General features: G+C 46.4%; 1 protein-coding gene across 1 annotated transcript in view; it reads left to right on the top strand.

Moving 5' to 3' along the window:
• The first annotated feature begins 934 nt into the window (after positions 1 to 934).
• Positions 935 to 11,734, top strand: part of CFP (complement factor properdin) — a 137,637-nt gene continuing 126,837 nt past the window's right edge. The window contains exon 1 of the mRNA XM_078664778.1: positions 935 to 1,084. Within this exon, the coding sequence (XP_078520904.1) occupies positions 1,027 to 1,084 (58 nt within the window). The 5' untranslated portion in view covers positions 935 to 1,026. The remainder of the gene's footprint in view (positions 1,085 to 11,734) is intronic.

Raw genomic sequence — 11,734 nt, 5'->3', positions numbered from 1 at the left:
ATGGATGACTAAAAGAGTAGATGGGTGGAAGGATTAGTAAGTGAAAGGATGGCTCGATTGGTGAAAGGGTAAATGGCTGGATGGATGAGTGAATGGATGGATGGATGGGATGAAGAGTGGATGGATAAGTGTACAGATGGATAGGGTGAAAGGGTGGATGGATGGATAATGGATGGATGAGTGAAAGGATGGATGAAGGGATGGATGAAGGGATGGATGAGTGAAATGATAGATGGAAGGATACATGATGGATAGGTTTGCAAATGGTTGAATATGTTTGGAAATGGCTGGGCTTAATTATATACTATTGTGCGACCTCTGATGTGTCTGTAAAACTTACCTATTGTCCTGAAGTTTTGTCCTGAATTTTGACCTCCTGTCCTGAATTTGTGTCCTGAATTTTGACCCTTTGTCCTGAATTTTTACACTCACCGTCCTGAATTTGCACCAATGCCAGTTGGTCACCCTAGGTGCTGTAACCACCTCAATGGTTGGCATTCTTTCTGAGAATGAAGCGAGGCTGTGTTTGCTTTTCATGGGAGTCATACCTACTCATGACTTGCAGAACGCTGACATAGCCCAGCAACAGGCACAAAACGCACCGAGCTATCTATCCCCGAGTTCCAGTTTCAGCTGCCCCCTGAGTTGCTTTGCTCAGCAGGGCGTTCCCCGCGGCACCTTCCGCTTTTTATGAATCTCCTCTTTTTTGCTGAGATCTTATTTTAAACTTGTTGAGCAGAATTCGGGCGAATTTGCGCAATTTCGGGCACATGGTTGGTTCTAGCTTTACCCGGGGAGGGAAGGGGAGGCGGTCCCAGCGGGGAAGCTTTTCCCCTTTCCCTGCCTGTGGTCGGACGGACAATGCCCCCTGCCAGCGGGCGGAGGGCCAACAAAGGCCAGATAAAGGATCACTAGCAGGGTGACTAGCCCCGCCCACCCGCCGCCTCTAGGTTACCTCGCGCGTCCCCAGTCATTGCTGCTGAGGCGAGGGCAGGAGAGCAGCGACAGCCCTCGGTTCACCCAGCCATGACTGCCGGGGTACCCCTGCTTCTGGCCGCCCTGCTGCTGGCGGGGTGCGTGCGAGGTGAGCTCCTTGATGGACGAACGTGTGCCGTGCCAGATATTGCAGGGCTTAATTTGTGCCGGTGGTGGCAGGTGGTTTAAAAATAACCTGCTACAGTGATATGAAGAGAAATGGGGTGCAGGGTGGTGAAAGAGAGAGGCACGACATCGACTCAAGACTAGGGGGGCTTGGTATTGTCACCGGGCAGCTCCGAAACGGCCTTTTAAGAACAGGTTTGGGCCCTGAACAACCTAATAATATTATTATTTTACAAATTAAGCACAGCAGCTTTGTGCATGAGGGAAGCTTGCATTGCAGCCGTCGGCGGTGTTATTTAAGTAATAGATGCACCCCCCCCCCCCCCGCAGCTCGGGTTTTGCTAATTTCTTTTGCTGACAGCAAAGTTTTTTATCCTTTGCACGCTCTACTGTGGGAGCTTTGTATGTGAAGGACGCTTGCCTACAACTGCCTGTGAGGTTTCTAAGGGAGCCACACATACTGGGCCTTATTTATGAAGGCCTTGCGCCGCCGGTGCGTCACTTTTAACATGGGAAAAAGTGACGCACCAGCGGCGCAAGGCCTTCATAAATGAGGCCACTGTGCTTTGCTTACACGTAAGAATCGAGTTTCCTGCAGCGTCAGGTACAGCATCAGGGCCGGATTCTCAAAGCTGTCTGCATCCTGCACACATGCACTGCAGAGACGACAGCGCGCGCCCGAGTGCACCATCAATAGTGTTTTTCACAAAAAGTATGTGAATTTTCACTTGTAAATGGATTTACATATAGATCTAACTTAAACCAGCAAGATTTAACATCTGTGTTATTAACGTACCTTAAAGGGGAATGCTGCGGGTGTTTCTGGGTGATAACAACTGCAAAAGTTGATGTAGACGTACAGATTCCCAAGCCCCTATACATACATAAAACTTCGTAGGTAGTTCTAATCTCTGAAAACATCTGTATGTTACAACATCCCCTGTCACTACATCACCTGACAGTACTCCCCTTCCACCACATTACCCTCCATTACCTCTTCCTCTGTGTCGGGAGGCCCCCAATCTAGATTTTTTATTACAATTTTTCCTTTAACCTGTTTTTATGTTTACTCACACGGACGCTGTTTTCCTCACTGCTGACGCCACTTTGCTGCCTGTCCACGGACCTTCAATCACACCTAGTGGAACCCGCTTCGCGGGTCCCACGTCGCTGGAAGGGGCATTCCGAGGCTGTGCTTTCTCCTCTGCTGCTGGGCGGTGAGTGTGTGACAGGGCTGCGAGCAGCAACCCGGACTCAGTATCCCAGGAGTCCCGGGTTGCCCTGGCCGTTTCCAGCTGGCCTGCTCTCCCTGACCGCCCCGCCCAGCCCCACCTGACCGGCAACGGCTCCTCCCCCTTACCTTCAGTCAGTACTTACTGAGCCAACTGCCCAGCTGCGCGGGAGCGCGCGGGAGGGCGCCGGGAGAAGCCCGGGACAAGGGCGGGACCGTCCTAGGCCGTCAGTGGCCGAAGGAGGCCGGGCTGGGCCCTCTCTCGTGACTCCTTCCCGTGACATAACCAAGGTAATGTCCTCGCCTACACACCGGGAAACCCCCTCAAGGGATGGAGCCGCCAGCTCCGGGACTTTGGACAATTATTTCAAACCTAATAAAGGTGAGGTGTTTATGGACGGTTCACTTGAGAAACGCAGGGCGGAGCGCAGGCGCTCCATTGAATCCATGAAAAACAGGTCCTTGATCGACATCAGCCCCTTCCCCAACACTCAAGAGGGAGGCGTGCTATCTAGCAGTATAAATAATTCGACATTAGAGGACTTCCCTGTCCTACTAAGGGAAATCCCCCCCACTCCAGGGATAGCGCTTGTACAAAACATAGAGCCAGTTCCCCTAGGGACTTCGAATTCTCCTGTCAACCTGCTAACCCAAATTCCACCTATCCAATTGGCCAATAAGAGCAAGCCCAAAATAAATGTAGTGGTGGAGTTACATAGGCCCCCACCCAGTAAACGTGCTCGGAAAACAACGGGGGGGCGGGGGAAACCTAAAATATCCCACCTGGATTTTGGCAAGAAATTGCAAAATAGTGTTCTTCAGGGGAAGCAAACGGAGATAGTGCCTCTTTCTAAACCCTCAAATACTGGTACCACTGCCATTACCAAAGAACAAGAGGGTACTACGCCAAATCCAAACAATCCACTCTATGCTAAAGGGAACATTGAATTTCTACTCCGTTCCCTTCTGCAGCCGATCACCGATAGCTTAAAAAAAGTCGAGATTAGGCTCACCTTACTAGAAACTTCTCTCACCACCCTGAGCACTCTAGTAAGCAAGCAGACAAAGTCAGTGGAAAACCCTCCCGCGGCTGAGGAACCTCCTAAAGAAGATGTCGCAAATAATGCTAATAGAGCTCCACCAAGAGGCACACCATCTGCTCCCCCACTGCAACCCCTTATGGCCATTCAATTCCAGGCACAGCACAACAACCAAAGCTCCAGACCCACTCATCCTGTGGATTTAATCCCACATAGCTTACAAATAGAGTCCTCTGGAACGCATCAAGGACAGGTCAATGTTCCCCCACTCACGCCCGTTTGTCCAACTCCCAGACCACGGAGGCCAGACCTTCCACCTGAGGCCAATAGATTAACGGCGGTTCTAGCGGGTGCCCCTCACTTAAGATCAGGGGAAAATGAGGATTACCAGTCTCTTAAGAAAAAGGTAATCAAATGGCTCAACTGGAACCGACCCTTGCCTCCCCAGTATAATAATGAAATCATCATGGTGAGAAGGGTTCCATGGCTAGGGAAGACCAGGAAAACTATAGTGGGGGATTGTATCTTGGTAACTTTCAAGGATCCAGGCACGGTTCGACACATTTGCAGAGGAACGAACCGATCCCTGGATTCCACCATACAGACCCTCGCAGTATCCTTTTTCTTCCCCCCGATCCCTAAACGCCAGGCCCCAATATATGATGACTGGACAAGGGTGGAACAGAGACGCAAGCACAAAGGCCCTGTACAACGCCCGTATTTGCAACCACCGGATACACCTTTCTGGGATTTCAATCGCTTCAACTGCCTGGACGGCTTGGATGGGGTCGACTGACTTACTGCTTGCAGGATAGCACCAGGGGTTTTGGGTTCCCGTGGGCCGTTGGAGAATTTCATTCTGTCCTCCGGCCCAAGTTTGGGCCCACTGAATGATCTACTCGCCATAGATCACGGCAGAACCGAATTCTCTTACCAAGCCACTGATGGAGTAGTTGCTGCAGAGGGGACATCTTTGGTTCCCCTCCCTGTGGGTGAGGGGGAGAGGGGATCTATGGTGCCACATGTAACTGATGCCGCCCCCGCTCCAGGCCCGGCAATACAAGAGGACCCAGGACCTACCTCTTCCAACCCTTGTGTCTTGACATCTCCCACTTCTGAACACCTGAGGATAATCTCCTGGAACATCGCGGGACTAGTAAACAAATTGGAAGAGCCGACCTGGGAAAAGTATATAGAAACTGGCGATATATGCATGTTCCAGGAAACCTGGGCCAGAGAGGACCATGGACACCAAGGCTACACATCATTCTTTATTCCAGCTAGGTGGGAGGGCAAAGGCCGCCCTTCAGGGGGCCTTGCGATATGGGTTGCTGCTCACCTGGGCTGTGTGGCATCACGGCTCCCATGCAACTCTGATGACATCCTGGCGGTCTCACTAACATGGCCAAATAAAGCCAACCTCTTGCTGGTTAACATCTACTCCAGGCCGACGGGAAAGGCAAAAGAATCACCGACTTTTAATGAACTTTCGAACTTTTTATCTGAACTGTCGACTGATTCATACTATGTGGTGGGTGGGGACTTTAATTCTCACTTTGAGCCACTCCCCGGCCTCCAGGAAGGGTTCTTATCAGATGAAGAAGCTAGGTGGGCAGTACCAGGGGTTGACGTCCCATCTCCGAAAGCTTGGACCCCATTGGCGTTGCAAATCACTGCCCTCACCTTAAGGTATGGACTTAGAGCGTGTAATGGGAGAGTTAACTCGGACATACCAGGTAAAAATACCTATAACCGCCGGGGAAGCGAGTCACACTTGGACTATGTTCTGGTCCAATTGGCAAGGTGGTCAACTATACAGGATTTTAGGGTAACAGATAGGCTGGATAGTGACCACAATGCCCTTGAGTTAGACCTTGTTCATCCAGCACCTCAGGGCTTAGTGACCCAGGAAGAAGGGAACTACCCCACGCTCCTCATAGATAACAGTAGGAGAAGAATTAGGTGGGAGCATCTGGTCACAAAAAAGGACAAACTCCCACTGCTCTATGCAGAGATTACCCCCATCCTGAAAATTGTGGGGGAACTTGATAGTGTGGCAAGCAAAATAGACATAAGGAGTAAATTATTTGATGCCCACAAGGAACTTATAAAAGTTGCAGCACCCCACTTCACATGTAAGGCACGAAAGCCAAGAGAGAGGTGCCAAGGCAAAACTCAATGGTACAATGTGGCCTGTAGACGGGCCAAAACAGAACTCCTTGGAGTAATAAAGGAGGGCAAGGGAGGGGAACGCCTTAAGCAATGTAGGCAAACCTACAAGAAACTTCTCGCCCAGGCTAAAATAGAATGGGAGGAGAACCAGTGGGAAGAGCTCACTAAGGCCCTAGCAGTGCAAGACCAACGCCTGTTCTGGAGAATGGTGAACGGGGGATCAGGGAGTTTACATTCGGCAGTGGAGCCTAACATAGCTCCTGGAGTGTGGCAGGCCCACTTCCAGTCCTTATATAGCGCTGAGTCCGGAGAACTTCCTGTGACAGTTGAACTGGAGAGGCGGGGCTCTCAGGTGGATCAAATAACACTGAGCGAGGTCACTGCTGCTATTTCAGGCCTGGCTTCGGGGAAGGCCCCTGGGCTGGATGGGCTACCGGGAGACCTGTACAAGCAGGAGCCTACCGTCTGGGCGCCCTACCTCGTTGCTCTTTTTAATGGTATCCTCGGTGGGATGGAAATCCCTAGTACCTGGCTGGGGGCAGAGGTGGTCCCGATATACAAAAAGGGATCCCCCCTCCTCCCAGCCAACTACAGACCGATTAGCCTGATAGATGTAGCGCAGAAGCTATTCGGCAGGGTTCTCCTGAATAGGCTTCAGGAATGGATTGAGGAGGTAGGCGCCCTCAGTCCATACCAGGCAGGCTTTAGGAAAGGGGTATCGACTGTGGACCAGGTCTTTAGATTGAACTTGGTCTATTGGAAGACAGTGAGGTTCGAGGGCGGCAGTTTGTACACGATTTTCGTGGACCTACGTGCCGCCTTCGACCTCGTGCCCAGGGGAAAACTCTGGGCCACTCTGGCAGGGATGGGCGTCCCACCAGATATTTTATTGACCTTGCAGAGGCTGCACCATAACAACTATGCCCAGGTGAGGTGTGGGAGGTCGGGGGAGCTGACTGATAGATTCCCCGTGGGCAGAGGGGTAAGACAGGGCTGTGTGCTGGCGCCGACCCTGTTTTGCCTCTTTGTCAACGGGGTAATCGCTCATCTGAACGCCACCGACTACATAGATGCCCCCAAGCTAAATGGCAACAGTGTGCCCGCAATAATGTTTGCGGACGACACGCTGTTGGTATCTAAAACTCCCATGGGCATCCAAAGGATACTGGATGCCTTTGTGGCCTTCTGTCAGGACAGAGGACTGGAAATCAATGCCACAAAAACCAAATATATGGTATTGAATCCAAGCCCCAAACAGCGCCCGAATCCCCTGCTGGGAGCAGCACGGCTGGAAAGAGTAGCCACGTTTGAATACCTCGGCGTGACACTCAACGAAAACATGACCTGGGGGACCCACCAAACTAGGGCTAACCTTAAACTAGTACAAATTGCCGGGGGGATCTCCCGGATGATGACTGGTTTGACCTATCGCCCATTGGGGGCCCTAATTCAGATATATAAGGCACAGGCCAGGGGGGCGATCCTGTATGGGGCTGAACTGTGGGGCCACACTCCATGTCGGAATCTGTCATCCACGGAAAACAGATTCATAAGACAAATTACCGCACTTCCCCCTAGCACCCCACTTCTCCCTTTGAGGCTTGATCTTGGGCTACGGCCTCTCGCCGACGAGATAAGTCTAAGACCCATTGCCTTCTGGCGCAGGCTTTGGAGCAGCGACGATCTCACCGACTATAGGGCGGAACTGGTCGAACTATTACAACACCCTAAGGCGCTCAGTATCCCCTGGGTCCAAAATATCCAGTCCACCTGCACAGATCTGGGGCTCCCCGAACTGTGGACTAAACCAGCAGATACAGCACCTAGAATCTCTAAGAGATTTCTGGCGAATCTGTATCATGAACACAAAAGGGTAAGGGCCTTAGCTACCCAGACAGAGGGATCCCTTTCTTCCAAATTCCTGCAAAATAAGGACCTCTACGCATTCGAAAAGGCTTTTGATCCCATATATCCCGTACTCACTAGAAAGTTATTTCTCCAGTGGAGATACGGTACACTGCCTTTGCGTTCCTTTTCTAGCACCTGGTCGCAAGTCCCTTCCACCAAGCATTGCCCTCTTTGTGTTGACAAAGAGGAAAATGACTTGCATGTGATCTTTTTTTGCCCAGCATATAAGGCAGCCAGAAAGTACTGGCTGCTGCCTCTGATTAAGAACTTGGGTGGTAGGGAATATATCCCTATGTACAGGATTTTAAAATGTGATGTTTCCGGCCCAACTGTTTTTGCGCTTGCCAAATTCTTTACAAATGTATGGTATACGCGTAATCGTCTTTTAAAAAATGCTGGGTAGTTTGTAGAATTGCTCATTTTTAACAATGTTAATAATGTTTGATGTGGATTTTTAAATCTTGCACTGATGTTCTATCAAATGTGACAGATTGTATGTGATTTTTAACCTATGTGCATCTTTTATGACCAATTGGTCGAAATAAAGATTGGAAATGAATGAAGATGTTTACTTGAATAATCCCTTCACTTAACCTATTTTATGTAACCTATATTTTGCCAATGTATGTCAGGCAATATAGTGGAGGGAATGTAGTGGGCCTGAACCCTGAATAAGGTCATAGATGTACTCCTGGTAAAGAGGGAGCCACCCCAAACTTGGGAGGAAGAAAAGAAAAACATTTAGACAAGAAAAACACACTTATTTATTCCATTTTTTCAATTGAAAATTATTTTTCTTAATTGTTTTGAAATGCACTGGCTTATGAATAGCGCTTTGTTGAGGAAATAGTCAGAAAGGTCCCAGAACTGCCTTGTTCCTCAGTCATTCAGACACATCTGTTCCATTCCCAGATGTTCCAATGTTAACATGTTGTTATTCCTCGAAAGTTTCGGTACTAGGTGCTTCCTAGGTGTAACCCAATAATTCTTTGTAAAAAGACAGAAAGACTTAAATCTGCTCCAAAGCTAAGAGTAACCCAATAGCGGTATTTGTGCTGTTTTAGTGAATTGAGATACATAGGTACAAATTAGACTTTGTGTTGTACAAAACATGAATTTGTACTTGTAAAGTGACTTAACAAAGCATAACATTTTGCCGTATCTCACAAATAGAAAGCTTGAAGTATTTTTTATACTTTCTAATATTTATTTCATAATATTTTATAGTTTTGGAACTATAATGTCTCTGTTCTTTTGCAGCTCTCCACACACTTCTTTCTGTTACATATTTCTTACAAAACTCATATTTTTATACTGTCACATATTCAATTCAGCACTTTCTCATAATAATTCTAACATGCACATGAAATCAAAGGCCATTCTCAAATACATTACAACACCTTTTGACAATGCTTTCAATATTTACAATACCCTTTTCTATTTTCACATCACTGTCTTATTTATTACATGATTATATTGATTGATACACCCTTTTTCATTTACATTACTCCATCATATTTTCACGACACTGTCTTATACAAATGACAGTAATATGTCATATTTATTGTAGTATTTTCCTGAATGCCTCACATTCCTTCCACTCATTCACATTTATCACCATACTCTCAAATGTATTGTCTTGGTCTCACAGTTAATGCACCTCTTTCTACGTCAACCTTTAAGTTGTTCATCATGTTATTCAAATCTTCAGTCCGGAATATTTTTTGCAAATTTCTTTCAAGAAAACGAGTCAAATTATATCTTAAAACTTAATGTTAATTGTGCAGCTTTGTAAATTTTCAAGTGTAAATGAATAAACAAAACAATACATTATAAACATGGACAATGGAATTATGTGATTGTGCGGCTGTGGCATTTTCGCATTATTGTAGATTTGCTACATTTGCCACATAATCCATCATTTGCTGCATGAGCTGCCCCCAAAACTTTTCCAGCTCAAATGTTTCAAAAGTGACTTAAAACGCAGCAACACTTGTTTCCGTGCAGTGGAAGGCCCTTTGAAAAGGTTGACTAGTCACCTTTCTGTTGCCTATTGCTATATTTTGGTGTTAAGCTGCTACTAAGGAGGTGGAACCAATGCTATAATTAAGCCCTCCTTGCCGCATAATTCCAGTGGCTCTAATAATATCTCCTGAAGATGTTAATTAAAAAAAAATTGGTGAAAAACATTTCAAAAAGTGTATAAGAACGAAGACATGAATAATATGAAATAAAATTGGGAAAATGTAATACTGAAGAATTATCATATAAAATTCATTTGAAACTACAAAGCAATGCTGTGCATATCTCACAAAAGAAGTGTACCTCAAAATCCAGGGGTAGATTTAATTAGAATTCGCTCAACGGAGTGCAGCAAGGCCCTTTGTTGTGTTGCGTTGCGTTGCGTGATTGTGAGAGAGCTGAAAACACCATGGGGCATATGTAGGTAATTTTCATTTTGCGATTCTCAAATTGGGATTTTTAGGCAATCGCAATTAGAGAATTGCAAAACGAAATGTAGGTAGGATTAGCAAATTTTATTGTGAATCCCACTTTTTCCTTATTTGCAAATCGTAAATTGCGATTCGCAAATAAGGAATACCTTCTCATTCATTCCTATGGGCTAGAAGGCCCATAGGAATGAGTGGGAAGACATTCTCAATTTGCGATTCTCAATTGGAGAATCGCAAATTGAGAATGCAATTTCAGGGTTGTAAGGGTGTCACCCTTTTGCACCCCTGAAATTGACATGTGTGCACATGTGGCCCACATGCATGCCCTAAGGGCATGTATGTGACCCACATGGCACTTTGAAAAATGCCAAAAAGTGCATTTTTCAAAAAAATTGCAAAATACCACCAACCTGAAGTTGGTGGTATTTTGCGATTCCTTAAGCCAAAAGTCGCTCAACTTGGGTGCTTCCTACATTGCATTTAAGGAATCGCAATTTGCGATTCCTTAAATGCAATAGCAATATAAGGAATCGCAAATTGTGCGATACCTTATTTTGCATGTTGGTTTTTGTGTGCTACATAGCACACTGCCCTAATTGCGATCGCAAATGCTGAAATTCTGCGAATTTCAGCATTTTTGAGCGCAATTAGGCTTCCTACATATGGCCCTAAATCTACTAAGATCTGATGCTCTTCAGCTCTCGTCGTGTGTTGGTGCACTAGAGGCTGACTAGCGCCAACGAGGACACCCCTGTACCATGGTGCAGGGGTGAGTTTGTTACAGGCCAGATTGTTTTATGCAGGAAGAGACACCTTTCTGCACAAAACAATCCTTTGAGGCATAGTCCGGTTTCTTTGTGTGCTGCAGAATGCAGTACACATGGAGAGAGAAAATAATGACGAGAAATAAAGATATTCTGCCGGGTTGGCACACAATTTTGGCACATACCAAGGTGTACAAGTCTTTGTGAATCTGAGTTTGTGTCCAAATGCATGGGTACACCAATGCACCGCCCATGTAACGCCTACCCTAGGCAAAGTGAGGTAGGGCTATGGGATGCGTTGCGTTACTTTCTATTTAGTAAACCAAGCAATGTGGATTTGTGTGGCTTAGTAAATGCCAAAAATAGTGATGCAATCCATACACAAAATCATAGGAAATCTTCCCCCCAGTGTTGTTAGCACTTGATACCAAATTCTTGCATTGAGCCAGAGAAGGCACAAGGGGACAGATTTACTAACATCTTGCATCGTGTATGTGCCACTTTTTTGTCGCAGCCTCTACGCAAAATGTTATTTTAAGTTTGCAAAACCATGCAAATCAGATTTGCATGGGATTTGTCTCAAAATGTAATGCAAGGCTTACCGGACGGAGGCGCAACGACGAGAAATGTTTTTATTTCTTCCCATTACTTCCTCTTTCTATGAGTGCTGCGTTCTGTAGCACACATAAAAGGGAAAAATGCCTTTACGGATTGGTTTTTATGCAAGAAGATGTGCCTTCCTGTACAAAAACAATCCTGTCTGTAACACAGGCACCCTTGCACCATGGTCCAAGGGTACCAGCGTTGCACTTAGGCAGCACACAGGGCCCGATTCACAGAACTAACTTAAGACAAAATCCTAAACTTACTACTTTTAGTATTCACAGAAGTTAGGATTTCGTCTTAAGTTTGTCTTAAGACAGACTTAAGACAGACTTAAGTTAGGATTTTGTCTTAAGTCTGTCTTAAGACAGACTTAAGACAGACTTAAGTTAGGATTTTGTCTTAAGTTTGTCTTAAGACAGACTTAAGACAGACTTAAGTTAGGATTTTGTCTTAAGTCTG

The sequence above is a fragment of the Lissotriton helveticus genome, chromosome 10 (genome assembly GCF_964261635.1).
Source record: "Lissotriton helveticus chromosome 10, aLisHel1.1, whole genome shotgun sequence".
Classification (NCBI taxonomy): Eukaryota; Metazoa; Chordata; class Amphibia; order Caudata; family Salamandridae; genus Lissotriton; species Lissotriton helveticus.
This window is presented reverse-complemented; position numbering and strand designations above follow the sequence as displayed.